General features: G+C 40.7%; 1 protein-coding gene across 1 annotated transcript; it reads right to left on the minus strand.

Moving 5' to 3' along the window:
* Window positions 1–557: 557 nt before the first annotated feature.
* On the minus strand, window positions 558–20,891 carry LOC117881388 (protein zyg-11 homolog B-like). The gene is made up of 14 exons (XM_034778564.1): window positions 20,817–20,891; window positions 19,781–19,946; window positions 14,955–15,709; window positions 13,467–13,607; window positions 12,312–12,488; window positions 9,756–9,820; window positions 8,489–8,588; window positions 8,344–8,397; window positions 7,961–8,122; window positions 7,833–7,880; window positions 6,965–7,162; window positions 6,807–6,868; window positions 3,962–4,059; window positions 558–1,912 (listed from the first exon to the last, which is right to left on the minus strand). Exons 1-14 carry the CDS (start codon window positions 20,889–20,891, stop codon window positions 1,722–1,724), a joined length of 2,292 nt encoding a protein of 763 aa, XP_034634455.1. The 3' UTR covers window positions 558–1,721.
* Between the last annotated feature and the right edge of the window lie 1,528 nt (window positions 20,892–22,419).

Here is a 22,419-nt window from a genome sequence, read left to right on the forward strand (position 1 = left end):
AATACATAGTTAATAGGCAACTAGCTACAAGGCTTTTTTAAAAAAAAAAAAAGTTCACAAATTGATAGTTCCCTGGTTCCTAGGTAGGTGTTTGAAATTGCTACAATAGCTTCTAGGAGCAGATCTCTGGAATTTTAAAAACTGTGCCCCCAAATAAGTTTAATTAAAGACTCTTAACAATTGCAAGACTTCAATAATTTCAATTAAAGAATGCCCTATACTACGAATGCTGCAATACTTAAATTTCTAACAATTTGAAAATGAAAGTTGACTCAAATAAACAGTGAGACAAGTAAATCTGATAAAATTCACTTAACTACCTTAGATAAAGATAAACATGTAAAACATCCAGCATCACCATTTAAGTGTGATGGATTTTTACTGTACTTTGATGTGAATTTAAAAAAAAAAGGGGGGGGGGGGAGGAGTTGAGTTGATTAAGGGAAGGGAAACCACACTGGAATTTCCCAGTACTCAGACAGTGCAAAACAACCTCTCAGGGGCCCTCACCCACATATTCTTTCCAGAAAGTTGACACTTATGAAACAATAGAACCCTGAATTCATGGCACCATTTACTTCAACAATTACACTTTAATCAGACACTTGCATGTTGCAGTCTCTATTTCTTTCAACAGAACTCCAATTTCCATACATGTGTAAGTGCTGTTCTTAGACCTGTTTTTTATATTTTATTATATGAAAACTTAAAAAAGCCTTTGGAAGACTCCCATTATAGTTAAGTTTTAAATTTACAATTTCATAACAATGAGATTTACACAGAACATTGGTGATATTTTGGACTATAACTCTTTGGGGATATAATTCACTGCACAACACAGTCAAATTCTACCCTCCTATGACCTGTATTTCACTCCCACTAAAGTCAGTGGGAAAGTGTGTGCACTGCTAAAGATGGAATTTGGAAACACTAAAGCAACCGTTAGTCTGCGTGTAAGGAGACCAAATATTCTGGGTACTGTATTCTAAACGGGTAATGTCAGGTATTTTCTTACCCACTGAGTTTCATGTTTGGTTTTGGTTCTTTTGGTGGGGGTGAGGGTGTGCAGAAGCTCTCTACTCCTAACTTTTGATTAATTTTTAAAGTTTTTCCTGCCTGTTCCTTTCTACACCACAAATATTTCAACATTGTTGATGCGGCATGGAAAGACTAGGATAGTGGTCCAGTGTTGGCAAGACTAGAAAAGGGACACAGCTTACAAGAAAGAGAACAAGTGACTTTGAAGACTCAGTTGGTGATGGCCCTTGGCACACTTTGGTCACAGTGAGAAGTGAGCACAAAGACTTGAGTGTAAAAATGCTGACTTGCAAGCACATAGCATTCTGTTCAAGCCCTGCCTGACAAACCAAATGGGAGCAGTTTCCAAACAGTAACTGAAAGGGGTGAAGGACCAGATTTTTAAATGTATTTAGGCAACTGAGGATGCAGATAAGCATCTAGTGGGATTTTCAGAAGAATCTACACACCTATCTGCATCTAAATACCTTTAAAAATCTATCCCAAAGCCTCATGTCCCGCCTCAAAAGTCAAGTCACAAAATGAGCCATTCCTAGAGGACTCTGGCTGTACAAGCCCTCCTCCATGCAAGCAGCAGTAATCTTATAGGAATGCCCATCTTAAGCAGTGATCAATAGTACCAGATATTCTCAGTACAGTTTGTGAAGGATTATAACAAAGGAAAATTAGAGTTATATCTACAGCTATCCATTTGATTTGGTTTGTGGCTTCTTTAAGTATTTAGGTCTCCCATAGTACATCATGTGTGTCTCTACACTGTCTAGTATCTCATTGTTGATTCGCAGGACATCTGGATCAGTCTGATTGTTTTCTTTGATGTCATACAAGTGCTGCAAGCCACCTTCTTCAATTAACATGCTACAGTACCTGGCAGCTGAAACGAAAGAGAGAAAGTGCATCTTTATTAGGGACTTTGCTAAGAGTGTGTCAAAATGACAACTTACATTAGGAGAAAAATTCAAGTGTTAGCTAATCCAGTTATGCTACCTCTGACTTCAGCCAATATTTAGACTACATCATTAGCGATGCAGTTAAATTGACATGCACAATATTAGATAGGATTTTAAATAGTACTTAGCATTGGATTGATTGTTCCCATTTATGACGACTTCAATGAGGGCAGAATAATGCTAACGTCCAGTGCTTTTGAAATACCATCCTTAGAGTAATAAAATTGTTAAATATAGAGGGGAAGATCAACATTTCCCAGATATAGTTAAATGAACTGGAACAGGATTTGGAATCAAACTAGTTTATTAAAAACTGAGTTGTAAACAGGCTACTAAGTTGACATTGACTTTAGTGCACGCATATGCAGATTGGCTGACTATACACTACTGCTCTTTGAAGCTACCCCGTGATCATACGTGGGTCCAATTATTTGATGTACATTACATAAATGATTTTGTAGTCCACAATACTCTTTATAAATTTGTAAACTACTACAGATGTATAAAGACCACTTCACTCCACACTGCTAGAGCTGCCCCAGAGGTGGAATATGGCATACAGCCATGCTACACAACAGTTTAGGGCAGGAAGAGGAGTGGAATACAGCATCCACACTGACACTGTAGGAAATAGTAGGTAAAACCCTATTCTAAAGAGGATTACAGGGTTTTTAAAAAAGATCAGAACTTCAGTTTTAAAAAGTTTCCTCTGAAACACAGTACCTCCAACAGAACAGTGTCACGAACACCATGTTGGGGAACTGGTTCAATAGCACCTCCAATTATACCCTCTTTTTCAACTCACTGCAACCCCTATAGCATAATGTTGCCACAGATCCCACCTCATATATCCTGAGAGCAAGTATCCTGACATTACCCGGCTTTAAGGTAGAAACTTGGTGCATCCGCCAAACATTATGATAATTTCCAAACACTTAGGATATCAAAATGAACACAACCCAAGTACTTTTGGTAACTGCTCCCTTACACAGAAATATTCCTCATAAAAATTGCCATTTAGTTTGATGGTATGGAGGACACCTTAGGAAATGCTCAGGAGCAGAACAGTGAAGTCCCAAAAGCAATGGGGTGAGTAGGGATGACACATCCATCAACTCTCACACATATGTACACATTAACATAAAAAAACAAAGCAGGCAGCAATGAGACTTGTTAGTTACAATACATCTGTGAATTCTACAGGATTGTTTTTTCAATTTAAAAAGAATACATTGTTTGCAGAATTGCATTACTTACTCATGAGTAAGGCTGTGAGTCTGTCATGGAAGTCATGGATTCCATGACTTTCTGGGACCTCCATGACTTCTGCAGCCTGCAGATGTGCCTGACAGCAGGTCCACCTGGGGACCAGCCTCACCAGTCCCCCCTCAGTGGCGGTGGTTCTGGGCCACGCCCTGACAACAGTGACAGCGGCAGTCCTGGGCCACTCCCCACCCCTGAGCTCCAGCAGCGCCCCGGAGCCATCCCCCCGCCCCCAGCTCCAGCGGGCGCCCCCGAGCCATCTCCCCACCCCCAGCTCCAGCGGGCGCCCCCAATATTTAGTTAGGGGTATATAGTAAAAGTCATGGACAGGTCACCAACCCGTGAATTTTTGTTTATTGCCTGTGACCTGTCCATGACTTTACTAAAAATACCCGTGACTAAAACATAGCCTTACTCATGAGATTTATATAAGAGACAAATTCATCCTGACCAGCCATTTTATTTACTACCCTATTGTCGCCCAACACAGATCAGTTTAAAAACCAAGGAACGGGATCTCAGCTTGTTACAATGTTTTGAGACATTGAATGTAATGAGACTACTGTTTAATATCCAAAATAAACCCTATATGAATAAGAGGTCAGCAAAGAATGACTTAAACTTTGATGTACTTATCCAACAGGCTTATGAGTGAACATGAGAACCATCCAATTTCATATTAAAAGATTAAAGTAAAGTTGAATACATACGAGTTTTGCAGCAGACATGCTGCATGGCCCACACTGCCCAGAGCTGAACCCCAGATATCGTGAAGCAGTCAAGTAATGGATAGAAAGGATTCAAGGATCTATGGGTTAAAAAGAGAAATATATTTGGCAATGTCATGGTGATACCGGATACCTTTATTTCAGAGTAACTGTGCTGTCTCAGCACATTAAGCTTTAGGTATTCTCCTACACCGTGTTGGATTCTGCATTAAATATTAAACACCCAGGAAACACTCAAGTGTGGCAGTCAAAAAAGTGACTGAAGAGGAAGGCTATGTATCAAAAGGGATAGGAAAGTACTACTGAAGATACTGTAATACCATTATGGAAGCCAATGGTAGACCTCCTCTGGGACACTATGGCTAGTTCTAGTCACTCTCTAATAGCAGCAGCAATAAAAGTATTTAATAAATAATTATCTTCCAGAACTCATGGAGGATGGGTGAGGACCCAGGGAATGACAGAACAGTCAGCCTAACTTTGACACCTGGAAAGATACTGGAATTAATTATTAAACAATTGATTTGTAAGCGCATAGAGAATAACAGGGTAAGAAGTAAATGCCAACATGGATTTGACAAGAACAAATTGTGCCAAACCAATCTAATTTCCCTCTTTGACACAATTTCTGGTGTAGAAGATGTGGGGGGAAAGCAGACATGACACATCTTGATTTTATAGTAAGGCTTTTGACACAGTCCCATGTGACATTCTCATAAAAAAAAAACCTAAGGAAATGTGATCTAGATGTGGTCTAAATGTGGTCACAGTTGCAAAATAGCCTAATATTCTGGGCTGAATTAATGGAAGTGTCACACGGACTCGGACTTTAAGGCCAAAAGGGATCATCATGATCATCTAGTCTGATCTCCTGCAGGCCACAGAACCTCACCCACCCACTCCTGTAATAGACTCAACCTCTGGTTGAGTTACTGAAGTCTTCAAATCATGATGTAAAGATTGAGTTATAGAAAATGTAGTCATATGTAGGACACAGGAGGTAACTGGGCAGGCCTCAGCTGCAGTACTGTTTTTAGTTTTAGGCACTACACTTTAGAAAGATACAGACTATTTGAAGAGTGTCAAGAGAAGAGCAACAAAAATGATGTAAGGTTTAGAAAATCCGATTTATGAGGAAAGGTTAAAAAACTGGACATACTTAGTCTTGAGAAAAGAAGACAGAGGAGGGACCTGATAACAGTCTTCAAATATGTTAAAGGCTGTTATAATGAGGACGATGATCAATTGTCCTCCATGTCCATGAAGGTAGGACAAGAAGTAATGGACTTAATCTACAGTAAAGGAGATTTAGGTTAGATAGGAAAAACTGGGATAGTTCAAGCTCTGGAATAGGCTTTCAAGGGAGACTGTAGAATCCCCATCATTGGAGGTGTGGAAGTAGAGCAAGGCCTGACAGGGATTGGAAGGGGATTTCAATGCAAACAGTCTCTTCTGTTAGCAGGAATTAGGGTTACAGTTAGCCTGACAACGCGAGATTTGTAGAAGCGAGGATTGTGTGAGGCGAGTGGGAAAGAACTGTGAGAGAAGTTGTTGCAACCTTGTGTAGATGATATGGAATGTAGACTAGAGTCTAAAAATAAGTGAGAAAAATAAGATCAGGATGACCTATGTATAAACAAAATGCAGCTGTTGCTCATTATTGTCTGTAACAAAAGTATAAATGCTTGCTGTAATTGTTTACCTGTAGAAAGACCTGTTCAGCTCTCTCCCTCCACGCAATTGCTAGAGATAATAAAGTATCTGATTTGCTGCACCCACCCGAAAGAGTGAGAACTCTGTTTTTCTCCGACAGAGGTCTTTAAGAACAGATTAGACAAACACCTGTCGGGGGTGGTCTAGTTTACTTGGTCCTGCCTCAGCACAGGGGGCTGGACTAGATGACCTCTCAAGGTCCCTTCTAGCCCTACATTTATATGATTCGGTAAATAGGTAATAAGTGATGAGAGGCATGGAAAGCCTTCCATATGGAAAGAGATTGGGATTGTTTAGTTTAGATTGTAGATGAACAAGAAGGGATAAAAATATATAAAATTATTAATGGCATATGGAAAAAAATCACGTTCCCATTTATACTCTAAATAAGAAAAAAGGGGACAAAATTTAAAACCATTAAGTTTAATACTAATTCAAGGAAAATTTTAAAAAACACCTCCACAAAAGTTACCTCTGGAACTCATTCATGAGAGGCCAGTGCTTTGGCAGGATTTATAAAGCTTTAAGACAGCCATATGGCTAATGGGAGCATCCACAATTACATTAGGTTGTGGTGGTTTTTATTATTTTAAAAAGATAAAGCCACATGCCTAAGGATTTAAGCCAATTTCTAACTGACAGAAGTTAGGCAAAAGCATCCTTTAACAGTCCAATTATTCTATAAATTTTCAGCTATGGGGTATCTTGCAACTTCCTCTGAAACATCTGGTGGTACTGGACACTCTCACAGACAGGATACTAGACTATAAGCCACCAGTGTAATGCAGCATATCCATTTATATGCTCCTAAAAAAAGGCTTGGAATGTTGAAGTCATCGGTGCAGGACCCAAATCTGGTTCCAGTGAATGATGTGTTATTTTAGCTGGTTAGAACTACTTAGAACAGTATTTCAGCAGACTCCAAATGGCTTTTCTCCCCTACATTCCCTACTCAAACGTGTCCAAGAAATCTGCTACAAAAGCAGTGTTCCATAAAGGAGAACGTTTAGGGTGAAGAGGCTGGCGGCGACAGCAGCAGAAATACAGTAAGTACACAAACTTCAGAAACTGTACAAGAGTTAATATTGTCAAAACATTATTCCTAATTCATTACCTGTAGGCAACCAACGCTACCATCTTACATTTTGGTGTTGGCCACTTCAAAATGGTTGAATGCTGTAAAGATACAAAATTAAATATTATAATATTTACAGTAAACAGCAGAAGCACTGTACTAGAATAAAACTAGGATATCAGTTTTAGCCAGCATACCAGTTGTTCAATCAGAGATTTTCTTTGGGTTTGACTCAGTGTCCAGGCCTGCTCTCCTCTAGATAGTAAATTAGCAATAATCCCAGCTGAAAAGAAACTGACTTCTATCTCAGCACTACACAATAATTCACTGAGACAGTCTATGAAGTCCTTCCACATTAGTTTAGACTGAAGTTCCCTCACTTCTGCTACATTGTTCTGTAAGACAGAATAGGTGAAAAAAAATCAGAGTGCACAAGGTAAGCTGCATATACAATGTTCATAAGCATTATGATAAGTAAATAAATTTCTTCTGAAGGATGATGGGCCTTATACCTCCTATTTTCTATCACAACAGTTGTTTCTCTGAAAGCTTCAATACCTAAAAATCAAACTGAAGCCAAAAACAAACAAACAAACAAAAACCACACAACAGCAACTACAAAACACCAAACCCTGACCTACAGTTCATATTTTGTTACATTACTTAATTTTGAATCCAATCCAGAATTTAACAAGAGTTTTGCCATCGAGTTCAGCAGTAGCAGAACTGGTCCTTTATCTTTTTTTGAGTACTTGTACTCATTTCACTTGCTCCCCTAACCCCTGCAGAACTACTGAAGGAAATGCCTTGACTGCTGAATGATTATTCCTAGTTTAATCCATGTACTGTAAACTGGGCTTCAGAAAATCATCAGTGTAATGTAAAATGATGCTGAGATGAGTGCCTAAGGATATAAGCTGATACTCTTAAATTGTAAGGGAGAAAATCTCTTTTTATTAAAGGAAGTTAACATGCCATCCAGGTGTTTCCTAACTGAAAGTTAAATAGAAACAAATAATAGAAAACTAATGTTTCTTTTAAAACAGAACTTCATTTTGATCTTACCAGAAGGCCAAGAACTTTATGTTGTATAGCTGAATCAGATGGAAAACACTGCAAAGAAAAACAAAGGTCATCATTAAAGAGAGTTTTGATGTATGCTAGCAATCTATCACAATCACTCACACCCTCACCTCTAAAACTCTCATGAAGAGTTCTAACCCTTGGTTGTCAATGAAGTGCCTACAGGTGGTAGCGGATTCATCAGTGAGATTCCAAAGTGCACTCAGGGTAAACATGAAAGTAGTATCTACTTCATTCAAATTTGTTTTCTGTTCAACTATTTCAAGAAGTTCCTGTAAAGGAAAAGCAAAAAATAAGGTTTTAGATTTTGGCTTTGATTCTCAATGCAGACATTAGCCATAATTCATATTGATATTGTGAAAGCACCAAAAGACCTTAAGCCCCATTATGCTCTGTGCTGTACAAATGTGGGTTGCTCAGAACTGAGTCATTTCTTACATGATGTTGATTTAATATCTGGTGATAAAGAATGTCACGGAGATGTGCAACTCACCCCCACAACGATGTAGAGCTCTGCACTAAGTTGTGCTGTTTGCTCAGATGAAAGCTGCAAGTAAATAATGTTACATGAGTATCTGAAATATCTGTTGGAAATTAGGAAACAGAAGTTTGAACATTTCCAAGTTTAAATCACATACCTTCAAAGCTAGAATAGAGCTTATATTCACTGCCATCCTTTGCATATTTTGATTTTCATGGTTACACAGCCACTGCATAACAAGTTTGGCAGCTTCAAACCTAGATTATGACAGCGGAGCGTAAGTTATACAAAACTTAAATTTCATCTTGCATCTCAGACTCTAGGGTTCTCATATCAACCTCTGGAAACGGAAGGAAACATGCTTAGTTTCCAAAGGATAGAAAAAAGCACAAGCCTGATTTTTGCAAATCCTCTCCCCACCCCTGAAAATGGGCAATAACAAAGACTAATTTATAGCAGCCTTTGATCGGGCCACAAGAAAGATTCTAAGAGGGATCCAATAGTTTTAAAAGGCTATCTAAAAAATGACTAAGTGAGCAACAGTAAATAAGTCATTAATGCATGAGTGATGCCTTTTGTTACTAACAGAACTACCATCAAACCCCCTCTCCACATCTGAAAAAAGGTCTCCCTTTCTTCCTGTCAGAGCAAAGAATCCTCCACTCTTACCTTCTGCTTCCTTCACCCATTCCTCCCTCCAGGCAGTCAACTGCCAATGTCATCAATAGAGTGACAAGGTGGGTGAAGTAATATCTTTTATAGGACCAACTTCTGTTGGTGAGAGAGAGAAGCTTTTGAGCTACACAGAGCTCTTCTTCAGGAAGACATGAGGAAGAGCTCTGTGCAGCTCGAAAGCTGGTCTTTCTCACCAACAGCTGTTCCAATAAAAGATATTACCTCCCTCACCTTGTCTCTCTCATATCCTGGGACTTCCACGTCTACCACAACACTGCACACAACAATGTCATCAATAGTGTATTAACACCATTGAAAGATAAGAAAGATCACTGAAGTCATATACAAGGCAACTGCCTATCCCTCCAGCAGATGAACATGTCCAGAGAGCTAGAAACCTTGAAGTGTTGGCCCTTCCGAAGTCAACAGGAATTTTGCCATTGATGTCAATTGGGCCAAGATTTTACTGCCAGTCTGATCTCCGACCAGCTTTGTACAAATGTAACACCATCAGCTTCAGTAGAGTTACTTGCAGTTTATGAGTCTATAAGCAAGAATCAGGCCCTAGGAAGCGAACCTAAAATTTCTGAATGACAATTCCGAAGACTAGTTAATTGAGAATCCCCAAAAGAAAGTTTAAAGATGAAAGTTATGATTAAAAAAAAAAAAAATCGGAAAAAAGAAAATTTGTCCCAAATATTTGACATGCTGTTTGACATCCTATTTCAATTTATTGGGCTGTCACTTACCTGTTAAATGGAACATCTTGAAGGATCCTGACACTAGATAGGAGGAGGAGGCAATTCTTCTGCAGCTGTTTGTTGGGGGGAGAAAAAGATTTTATGAAGTTACAGAAGCACACTCTCATATTTTATTTTATAATAATTTTGCAGTTCACTAATCATTAGGGAACCATGTATTGTATTATTAGACACTAATAATTAAACAAGTAAAGGATGGAATTGAGATACCATAAACAAAATCTTAAACATTGTAAAGACTTCTGCAGTACAGATAATGCAATCTCCCCTAGAACGTATGATATTAATGAGTCCAGTTTTGTTCCTTACTTAACTTTATCATACAAGGAGGTTTTTGGAATGGGGAAGATGTTAAATTTTATCTTGCTGTGAGATTTTTTTAATTCATATTCAAAGTAGTCTAAGAATTGGACCTCTTTGTAAAATCTCAGTCCAAGTCCCCACTACCAGCCTTAACTCCTCCTCAAGGGTCAGTATCAGCTGTATGAATTCAGTGTGGCAAGAAGGGCAGACTGTTACCATCCTACAAGATTACAGTCGGCTGTATCACAGCTTTGGATCAAAAGCATTTCCTTAACAGCCTTTGCTATCAGCCTGGACTGGATTCAAGAAAAGCACATGAATATTGCTGCCACCAACCATTACTTAGTGTGTGCTATCTCATCATAATGTAAGAGGGACATATGGGATCAGATCAATTATCCATCTAGCCCAGGATCCTGTCTTCTGACAGTGGCCAATGCCAGTAGCTTCAAAGAGACAACAGAAAAAGCAATTATTGAGTGATCCATCCCCTTTCATCCAGTTCCAGCTTCTGGCAGTCGGAGGGTTAGGGCCACCCAGAGTATGAGATTGTGACCATGATCAGCTTGGTTAATAGCCAGTGATGGACTTATCCTCCATGGATTTATCTAATTATTTTTTAACCCAATCAGACTTTTGGGTTTCACAATGTCCCCTGCCAATGAGTTCCACAGGTTGACTGTGTGTTATGTGAAGAAGTACTTCCATTTGTTTGTTTTAAAACTACTGCCTATTAATTCATTGGTTATGTGAAAGGGTAAATAACAATTCTCTATTCAAACCATTTATAGACCTCTACCATATCCCCTCTTAATCATCTCTTTTCCAAGCTGAACAGTCTCAGTCTTTTAAATCTCTTCTCATACAGAAGCTGTTTCGTACCTGTAATAATTTTTGTTGCCCAATCTTTTTTTGAGATGGGGCAACCAGAACTGCACACAGTACTCAAGGTGTGGGTGTACCATAGATTTATATAGTGGCATTATGATATTTGCTCTCTTATTAGCTATCCCCTTCCTAATGGTGGCTAGCATTGACTTTTTTGACTTATGAGAGGATAGGAGTAAGCCACCACCAATTCAGAAAGCACTACACATCAGTCCTCGATGTGGAATTACAAGTATTGGAACTGCTATTTCTTGTTTCTGAACAGAAACTAAAGAAATCTAATTGCTGTGGAGGAAGTAATGACTGAATTTGTGCCAAACTAATTTCATCTGCTTGCTGAAAGACAAGCTTCTAATAATTCTCTTTAAGTTATGCCAATACTAAAACGCATCTGAGGCCTCATGACAGCAAGAATACTGCAAGTCTCTTTATACAGCAAGAGAGATTTCTACATTGTACAGAGGACAGCTAGCTTGAAAGGTAACTTGGATTAATAAATATCTACTAATTATCCAGTACAGTCCTTAAAATGCCTGTCACTGCTTCAATATTTCCCTAGCTGTGAATGATGCCGATGTCTCAGTGAGAACTGAGATTTTAGTTATACTTCCCATAGGAAGTCAACTCTGATGTAGCTCCACATTTGATTGCACAGGAAAAGCAGGAGACTTTCAGCAGTGAAGCAGAGTTTTTTGTTGTTTGGTCTTTAAAATTCAGGAATAATTTTATGGCACTTCACCACTTATACCAATTCACAAATATTGGTGAAGAACAATAGGACATGCTTTATAACATGTCTGTCAGTCTCCTGACTTTCCCAGGAGTCCAACCTGCATTTCCTGTATTTTCATACAGTCAGGATGACAGCTTTCTATGTATTTCAGACTGCTTATTCTTGATTTATTCTTCTGTGTATTAAGTGTACTCATTATACTATATTAAGTGACATATAAGAAGTCTGCTAATACAGAGCAAAGATGAAACATGACAAGGCAAGATTAATACTGTAGAGGAATCTGAATGTTAAAATGAATGGCATACATAATTTATAAATAGTAAAACAAAAAAGAAAATTGTTAAGCTGCATGAGAGTAGAGAGAGCACTAGTCATCCAACCTTAGTGTTGGCCTCTACTGATGCAAAGCAGAAGAGAGAAATTAGGGGGAAAAAGCCACAGATTCTACAAATCTGGTCTTTTCTGCTAATCAGGGCATTTCATTTGATTTGATCAAAATATCAGTACATCAATACTGACGAAGCCTTCTCAGAGCAGAAACATACTTGTTCTGTCTTTATATTATAGCCCTCCTTGTTAGGAGAAGCGAATTAAAATTGTGCTCCCTGCCCTTTTACCTGTTGTTGTTCAGGAAAGTTTTCCACGGCTTTGAGTAGTAAATGGATCACATCGGACAGCAGACGAACAGGCATGCCAGCAGACAGACCCTGTCTAGTTAAGTTAAGAGAACACGCACTAGCAGTTAACTGCACTGCCAAGTCCAAGGGGTGATTTCTCATTCCAACGATCACAAGCTGAAATAGAAGTTATGTTCACATAATAAGATCTCATATTTCTGCATTGTACAAGTTATGATGCACTTCTAATTATGATTACTGAATCTTTTAAATAGTTATTAACCAAAAGCAACAAGTATACCCAGCAGTGCTCCCTCTTAGTAGCGCAGTAGGATTGTAATGGCGATCATCAACTTTATTCTGCAATCATACCACCTAGAGAAGGGTGTGAGTTTTTCTCCATTCCATGATATGTCCTACTATCTGCAGGATGTAAAAGGACGGTGATCCAAACTAAATTTGGGGGGAGATGGAAGTGATATTATTGTGAACATGGGGAACACCCTGGGGAAGAGGCAGGATCTATGACTGCACCTGATAGCATCTGACCTCCAATAGCCAATAGAGAATGAGTATTGGGGATGGCAAGAGGGCAGTCCTTCACTGCTTCTCTAGGATACCTAAGAAGTCACTAGGAATGTCTTCTGTGATCTTTGATTAACCACAAAATTGCACCAGATGCAGACCTAGTCAGTCCCACCCATACTTTCATAGCTAACAGGCTGGACTAGTCAACATGTTCTACCTAGAATTGACTGCAAAAGCTACAGCCAGTCCATCACGTTGCAGTCAGAATCCTAAATGGAGGAAACAAATGAAGCATGTCTTCATCAACTCCCCATTTAAATTCAAATCCATTTAAGGGTATTGGCCCTAATCTCTAAAATTCTGAAAGGGAGAAGCATGAACTCTCTCCAAATCCATCTCTTCCTTTGTTATCTGCTGTGACAGTTATGATCGACAGGAAAGGAGATTACAGCACCTGGGTTACTCTGCAAGTGTACTTCTGAAATAACCCCACTCAGCATATTAGCTAACTCAAGGGAAGGGAGAAGAGTCTGGGATGTGTACCTGATTAGTTACAGATTTTTATACACACATACCTAAATACAACAAATATGTTGATATTTACTCTCACCAGCAATTCATTTTTACCTTTAAGATTTCAGGCTTAGTTATTCTCATAAAACACGTCTGGGTGAAGAGACGAAAGAACGCCTCCTTCACAAAGTATGACCGCTCACTGTAACGCTTCAGAGCTTCAGAAATCTGAATCTCATTTGCTCCTCCCGATACCTGGGGGCACAAAACAGTTAATGCACTGAAGTTTAATTGGAAAATTTCACGTTACCTTTGACAAGTTGGATCTTTTAAAACTATGCAAATAAATTAGTCTTATCCAAAACCCTTCAAAATATGACGTTACAATGAGCAAGTGGTCATCTAGCTATAACGGGGTAGGCAAACTTTTTTGCCTAAGGACCACATCTGGGTTCCGAGTGTGGGAAGGGGCTCCAGGCTGGGACAGGGGGTTGAAGAGCAGGGAGAGGGGGTGAGGGCTCCGGCTGGGGGTGCGGGCTCTGGGGTGGGGCTGAGGAGTTTGGGGTGCATGAGGGTGCTCCGGGCTGGGACTGAGAGGTTTCGAGGGTGGGAGAGGGATCAGGGCTGGGGCGCAGGCTCCAGGCGGCGCTTACCTCAAGCAGCTCCCAGAAGCAGCGACATATCCCCCCTCTGACTCCTATGCGGAGGCAAGGCACCGGCCAGGCGGCTCTGCATGCTGTCCCATCTGCAAGCGCCGCCCCTGCAGCTCCCATTGGCCGCGTATGGAGTCCCTGGCTGCCCCTCACATAGGAGCCGGAGGGGGGACATGCCGCTGCTTCTGGGAGCCGTGCAGAGCCTGGCTTCCGGGAGCCGCTCGGCGGGAGCTTGAAGTCTGGATTAAAAGATCTGATGGGCTGCGGTTTGCCCACCCGAGCTATAATATAACTCACATGTAGTAATCTAAAAATATACTTAGAAAATTCTCCAGTTAAATTCTTTGCATTGTGACAGCGCCTTCTGTTCAAAGATCTCAATCCTGAGCTCTGTCCAGGCTCTGCCCAGAGCCACGGAAATAGTTCAAATACAACACAGCAGTTTGTTAGTGCTCCATATGGATGATAAATGCATCTAGGCAAGACCACTAAACAAAACTGATCCCACCTCAACTCAGTTGTCTGTCTCAATTCAATTTTTTGCTCATTTTAACTTCGGGTGGCAGAACAGAGCTGGACAAACACTAGTAACGTTAGTCTACAACTTCTTTTGCCTTTTTCATTGAATTAATCAATTTTATTTTAATGTTTGTTTTTTTCCATTCCTGATATTCAACAAGCTCAACTGTTAACTGCACAAACTGTTTTGACCTTTATTAGATTTATTCTCAAAGTTACTTTCATTAGGAGGACAGGATTAGTCAGAGAGAAGTGGGGCAAAGAAGAGCCAAATAACGTATCTTTGCTCCTCTTCCTGAACTCTATTTTTGCCCCACTGGGAGTAGGATTCAGAATTTCTGGCTCTACTTCCTACACTCAACACAGTAGATGACTCTTCCTTTTGCATGCAAATGTGTCTTTTCTTTTTTTTTTTTTTTTTAACTCAAACCTTCAAGTTTCCTTCTCCCGAAAGGAATTCAGAGTAGCCAGCATCAGTAGCAAGTAGTCCCACAAACTGCATTGCAGGTCGCTGTTTGACAAATGCTTCTACAGCTTCATCAGTAATGTATTTACTGCCAGAAATGTCCAAAGACACTAGTTGAGGTAGGATGTCTTTCTGCTCTAGTAAAGAGACCGGTATGTCAGATGTAAACTGCTGATCATCCGAAATATCAAGGTGGTTCAAATACTTTAGTTGTCTTATGACATCCAAGACTTGGGGCGTAGTCATTGTTAAACACTTCAAATAGTGCATAGAGAGAGACTTAAGTCGATCCTTGCAGGCGAGAAGTGGAGTTATGTCCGTGACAGAAGTGTTGGATATATCCAAACTTTCCAGCCTTGGAAGTGAAGCAATCTCCACTAAATCCTCATTGTGGAAGCGAACATTGGTAATGCTCAAAGCACGAAGACCAGACAATTGATTGAAGCACCTTTCATATGGATTTGTCAGGGAAAGTCTTAATGAGTCCAGTACAAGGCACTGAAGATTTTGCTGGATCCACTTATTGCTACCAAGTCCGCCTACAATATCTGCAATAGAAATGTCTGCATTCATCCCTGTAGCATCAAGTTCTATCAGCTTATGATGGCAGAACGCTTTTCTGAAAGATAGTGCAGATATTTTTGCTTTCCGGATGCAAGCTTGTTTCAAGCGTATTTGGTTACCTCGGAAAATGCCCACAGTTCCATCATTCAGCAGCTCTATTGGGAAACAGCAATGAGTCTGTTACAGCGGACAGCAACGTAATGGAACAATAGAAAGTGCTCCTATTTCATCCCTCACGTTCACTACACTTTAGCCAGGAGGCATACTCGTACATGGGGAAATTGTAAGGATTATTCTTAGAAGGTAAGGAAACAATCTATGAGCAGGTAACTGAGAAGAATAAATGAAAAAAATTGAGAATGTAAAACAATTCTGGAATCCCCACATACATACGAGCCTTAATTTAAAATTATGCAGCAAGTCCCTGTCATTGCTGCCAGGACACTAGTGAGAACTGACCCAGCCTGTCCTAAATGTAAAGCTGCAGTTGCCAGCTGTGCACAGTGCTGGTGGAATCTTTCTGCATTAGGATTTTGAAAGGAGATGTTTCTCCTTCCTCATGTTTTGAATCCTCAAAAAGGCTTACGATAGAGAACTGATAAAAGTGTTATAGCCTTCCTCACATATTACATCCTGAACATGTATGTGGCAAGGAATACATTCTTTTACATTGGATGCAGGGTACCTCATCTTTGTGGGCTTGGTGGAAACACTGTTACTAAATGTATTAAAATGTGCTAAACTCTCTATTCTGACTAAAAATCTTCATTATGTTCTATACTGTTCATTATACAATAAGTATTTGAGAGTAAAAACATACTATAACTTGAAGTACAAACTCCTTGATGCTCTATTTTCATGTTAAATGGTAGATTTATACACACACTGACATTCCAGCTTGTTACAGAGCCATAAAAATTCCCCCTTAAAGGTCACGACTGTGTACTTGCGAGAAGATCAAGAGAAGGGGAAAAGAATAAGTTAATGATCCTTTAGCTGTCCCTCAAATTCAAGCATCCACTGGTGGTTAGCTTTTCAATCACATCTTTCCAAGAGTACCTTTACAAATAGAGCATATATAGATTTTCAACCCTATACTTATATCCTAGTAAATCAGGACACCATTTCTACATACTCTACAGGAAAACAGATTATGGATACAGTCAGGACTATGTTAAAAAATGTGAGAATTATCACATATGGGACATATTTTAACATGACCATTTTAAAATGATCAGGCAGCATTTAAATCCACAAGCCTCAATTATTTGGGAAAGGGTGGGAAAGTTTTGTTAAGATTAGTTTAAGTTGTTACCTAAATTAGGAAGTATGGTATAACATTTAAACATTTGTTGGAATCATTTCAGCCATGGTGTGCATTTTATCCATGATGTTAACCAATGAAACATCAAGAAAAAACACAACCAGCAAGCAGAAGCAAAAACAAGACAGAATTCTCAGAGTTAGTCTGGAAGAGATGATGTTGGAATTTTTAGTTAAGGATTTGTTGTGTAAGTCCTACTTGATTAGAGTATAAACAGCTAAATACCGGAATGTTTTGTGCACTACTTTTTCCTAGTGCTTTGCTCAATCTATCTTTAATTGTCCCAACTGAAGGGCCTTCCACTGCTGACCTCAAGCGATGATTCCACAGCCTACATTTTCATTTTCTTAATTTCATCCTATTACTTCTAAGTATTTAATGTCAGAAAACCTATGACAAGAAGTACCCCGGAACTGTATGAAGGTTATTAAAGCATACAAAAAACCCCGCATTGTCCTCCTTTTGTAAGATACTTGTTTTTCCTAAAACATCCAAACCAAAAATAATTTAACAATCAAAAATCTCCATCTCAACCAGCAGGCTGACATACTCTTTGAACAACGATGACAAGACTGAACCCTGTCGTACATTACACTTTTGTGCTACCTTAAACAATTCCCTTCCACCCTTGGTAGCTGCTGTCTTTAGATGTGTCCTGTGACACAAAGATAAAATGGAATGTACAATTTGACACAAACTTGTTTTGTGAACCCCATTTTGATTATAGCCTCCATCTTGGGTTAAGATATCCAGGTGGAACTGAAAACCGTTTAATTCCTACCAAAGACAGTCTATTCTGGGCACTGTGCGATAATACTGAGGTTTGGAATACCTCCTATAGAGCTAACAATGACAAAGTCATTCAGGGCCATCTACTCTGAGTGACTATCCTAATGGAAGAACAGGCTTGCTGTTAAGTAGGGATCGCTGATTTTGAAAGTCAGTGGACTCTGTGCAGAAACATGTCTGAGGAGGGGGCCAAAATCCCCCATTTTTTTAAGTTCCAACTGGATGTCTTAATCCAAGATGGAGGTTATAATCAAAGCACATAGCTGGAAGAGCTGGAGTTGCCCAGCCTGACCACTTGGCGAAAGAGGAAATACTTTATTTAAGGAGGCTTCTTCTCTGAGGAAGGAGGGGCAGCATTCCACCATCAGAAGCAAGAAGTCCAGACACCAGGAGGGGCTGCTGAGCTGAAGGACTTTGACATTGAGGGGGAATGTTTGTTGTTTTCCTAAGAGCATATCTACACTACAGTGGCACAGCTATTATGCTGCAGTTTTTCACGATAGTGTAGACGCTTCCTATATCAACAGAAGGGGTTTTTCCATCAACGTAGCTAATCCATCTCTCAAAGAGGCAGTAGCTAGGGCAACAGAAGAATATTTCTGTCAACATAGCCATGTCTATGCTGGGGGTTAAGTCAACTTAACTATGGTTCTCTTTCACACCCCTAACCGATGAAGCCGGGTCAATCTAATTTTTAAGCATAGGCCAGGCCCAAGACCAAGGAGTATGCTTGAGAGACCCAGAGCTAGGAACAATGATCAGTTCCTACCCAAACCCAGAGGCCTCAGAAGCACATGGGACTCAGCGGCTGGCTCCAGTCACCACACACAGGGGTCTGTTCAGAGGAGGACTAGGCTAGCTTGTGACATATTTTACCTCAACTTTGCCAACAGGGAAAAATATAAAAGTGTAACTATAAATTAGTTAACCTGAAATGAACCAGTTCACCAGTAAGTCACAGGGCAACAACATAACTTGCTTTCCTTACTGCAGTCAATATACAATACTTAAATATATCAAATCTGGTAATTATTCCCAAGCTTTTATACATAAATCCTATTCCCATGACTTTGCTAAGAAACGCCAATTGCTGTATTATTTAGGGCCATTCAAAAATCAGATATTCATAGTTTCCAACACTTAATGCTTAATGAGAAGCATAAAACAATTACATTAACTAACTGTAGACAAAGATAATCTTATGAATAAGCAAAATAGCCACATAACCTTTTCATAATCTACAAGATGGCAAACAACAACCATAGACCCCTCTTCTTACTGCTCTAAATTCCTTAAGCCCGATAGGCCTGTGTGATATGAAAATAAAGTTCCACTCGTTTATTTTTATATAAATTCCTCCATACTCAGTACAGAATCACAATATGAACAGAATTCAGAGTAGAAGCCGTGTTAGTCTGTATCCGCAAAAAGAACAGGAGTACTTGTGGCACCCTAGAGACTAACAAATTTATTAGAGCATAAGCTTTCGTGGACTACAGCCCACTTCTTCGGATGTCCATCACTAGCTAAAGAAAAAAGAAAGCAAGATTTGAAGAGATTAAATGGATCATATTTCTAACTTGTGATGCCAGAGAGACGTTTTTATTGTCTACCCCCCACACACACACACGCCCTGCCTTTCCCAGACTTTTCACCAGAACTTCACCAAGTCCAAGATAGAACCAAAATAAATATTGTTAACTAATATTTTAAAATAAATGTCCACCTTTCTCTCATTTTTGAGGTGAGCAGAGGAGGCACACTAAAATCTTGGGGGGGGGGGGACACAGATACCATAGGTGGGGGGAAATTTTGGTAGCCTTCAAATTTAGATAATTCCAATTTAAGAAAAGCAGAAGAGAAAATGTAATAGTAGAAACAAGATGCAATCAATTCAAGAGAAATGACTTTGGGGGCAAGGTAAAAAGAACAAACTTTCTGAAGGGGGTGGTGATCAGATTTCCAAAGATGAAATATGAGGTGGAAAAGAACGTTTGAGGTGGTATTACGCCAAGATTTCAGATGTTAAAAATACAACTCAAACGACTAAAGTGCCCGACATCCAGCTTTTCCACCAGATCTGCACTTGCTGATCCCAAGATCGTTGTCTTACCATGAAATGCCATAGTCTGCAGCAATCGATCAGCTACTTCTTGGGGAAGTCTTTCAGATTCTTTCAAGCATAGTGTTCCATCTTGCCTCTCAGTACAAAACTTCTCTAAGTCAGCAGTCAGCGCTTTCAAAGAGATGTCAAGTAAGGAGTATGGAGATGCCTCAGCCTGTTGTAAGCAAATAAAAATCCTGCACACATTAATAAGACATTAATCAAATTACAACTAACCAAAATACTTTCACAATGATTAATTCAGGTTAAAGCAAAGTATTCCAGCCCCACTACCTACTTGATATAGCTCAATACATATCACAATGAGGGAGCTTACAGAGATTGAGACAACAACCTAGCATGGTAGACCTCAGACTTCAAGGAACCAAACCTGCAAGCCCTCCACACCTTGACATCAATAGAAATTTTATGAAAAGGTCCTGCAGGCTCAGACTCGAAACTGAAAATTCTCTTGCTGCGTAGCCATGAAAGCATCCAGTTAGGAGTAACGTGTGATTGTAGATGCTACTCCAGATAAGTTTTAAGACAGAATAAACTGCATATTAATACAGGCCAGACATCCTCATCCCACCCCTATTTCAAACGCATTGATCTCACACCCTGAACAGTCCCCTTTAACTGAGTTTTGTTTGATATGAATGTGTAACGTGCACAAGTCAGGATTTAAAGGGACGGCTACCGTGGCCACACGTGTAACAACTCAAACTCACCCAACACTTTCGCAGAGTCAATTACCGCTTTTTTTTAAAAGGGTGGTAACCAGCGCGGGTGTTTTATTTCAACCTCGCCTCAGGATCTCTCTGAGGCCTGATTCCCGGGTGAGGAGTTTGATCCAGAAGGAAACGGACTGGCCTTGAATCCAGGGATTCTCGGGCACGTTCATGCTCTAGAGCCCTAAACAGAGCAACCCCCCCCCCCCTCGGGATCCCTGCCCCACCCTCCCCTCAGGGGGGGGGACACAGACAGACACGCCCCCCTCCCGCAGCGCCCCCCATGCCCGCCCGGCGCCGGGGCAGCCCCGCACCTGGACAGCGGGGCAGTCGCTGCAGATGGGCGGCGGCGGCCGCTGCCGGTTCTGGACGTGCAGGAACCGCACCATGGCGGGCGAGGCCCCCGCGCGCGCGCGCGCGGGGCTCAGGCCTGCGCAGCAGAGACACCCCCCCGGCCCTCTGCGCGCCGCTTTCTCCGCCTAGCTGGGCGCTCGCGGCCAGCAGCCTCGCTACCGGGAACGCCGGGAGCCCAGCCCGGCCACAGCGCAGGCGCCGCCCGCCCGCTCGCTCGCTTCCGGGGCGTGGCGGCCTGAGCTCGGGCCAGGGCACACGAGCGAGCTCCGAGCTATGGATGGGGCGAGCCCAGAGCAGCCCCTGAATGTTCACAGCGCCCCCTCGCGCCTGATGATGCCAGTCCTAGGAACTCGCCTCGTCCTTGCCCTTCCCGTCCACGGCCTGCGCTGTTAAGGGCCTTTTTGGGGGAGGAAACAGCGGGTTTAGAGCCCCCCCCCCCCCCCCCAGGTTCCTGTCTGGTCGCTTACAGACGCGCCCACAATCCATGCGGAGTTGTCTTTACTTAGCTCTGTTTAAGAGAACGGGACGATGAGGGATAACTTCAAAGCCATAACGTCACATGGTGCTAAAATCTACCATCCCCGCCTGGTAACTTTCTGTTTCTGGCTCCGTGATTTCTGGTTTTACAAACGAACGAGCTCAGTAGTGCTAAAGCTCATGATTCGCATAATTATTCTTTTCCTTAAAAATGCCCCAGCTCCTAGAACCAAGTGGCTAGATGATGATTTCAACCTTTAGTGTAAAAGAAAAGTAAGGTTTGGTTACTGTGGAGAAAGCTTCAAAAGGTGACCTTAGCACCCCCAAGGGCTCAAAAAGCAGAAGGCAAATAAAAAGATTATGTTTACATAATCTTATGATTTTTAAAGCTCATCTCATGTTTCTGGATAGCTTGACCCATGATTTTCTAACATACTAGGAGCTCAATTTAAAATATAGTTTTATAACTTCCAAATCTACAAGTGAAGGTGGATTCTTCCCTTTTCTGTACCTGCCTTGTAAAAAGATTTTACAGATCAAATTATGCCCTTAGTGACTCTTATGCATCCTCATTGCCTTGAAGGTGCCTGGCCTGGTACAAATAAATGGCACTTCTGAAACAATTCTGTTGATAAAGCACGAGGGAATAACATTCAGGTCACTCTACCTTAGCTATGTCAGGTCTGTAGGGCTAAACAGGAATAAAAAGAAGAAAAGCTTATCAACACAAAGTGACTAGATATAAGTCTGATGACACACAAACAGTAGATGTAGTGGGCTTAATTCTCCTACATCGACTGGTGTAAAACAAAAGGTTACTGTGAGCCCTTAGAGTTAACAGTTTACAAAAAGGTAAAACTCCATTATAAAGAAGTAGAATCAAATCCACTGAGTAAGAAATACATAATCAGTAGAGCAGAGCCACACTTTAAATAAGCATACCTTTGGGCACCAGCCTACAAGCTAAATATTTTGGGCATCTGGGAAGGGCATATATGAAAATCACACAATCTAGAGCAGTGGTGGTTCTCAAACTTATTTGATTGGGGTCCCCTCTTCTTCATGTCATCACTTTTCATAGCAGAT

The sequence above is a fragment of the Trachemys scripta genome, chromosome 8, assembly GCF_013100865.1.
Source record: "Trachemys scripta elegans isolate TJP31775 chromosome 8, CAS_Tse_1.0, whole genome shotgun sequence".
Lineage (NCBI taxonomy): Eukaryota > Metazoa > Chordata > Testudines > Emydidae > Trachemys > Trachemys scripta.

What these genes read in the sequence shown, in the direction of transcription:
- LOC117881388 (XM_034778564.1), bottom strand. Translation starts at nt 20,891, where the DNA reads ATGGTGCGGTTCCTGCACGTCCAGAACCGGCAGCGGCCGCCGCCGCCC. An exon ending in CTAAGCCTGAAATCTTAAAG is followed by an intron (nt 12,489 to 13,466) that starts GTAAAAATGAAT and finishes CTTCTATTTCAG; the next exon opens with CTTGTGATCGTTGGAATGAG. An exon ending in AATCTCTGATTGAACAACTG is followed by an intron (nt 6,869 to 6,964) that starts GTATGCTGGCTA and finishes GTATCTTTACAG; the next exon opens with CATTCAACCATTTTGAAGTG.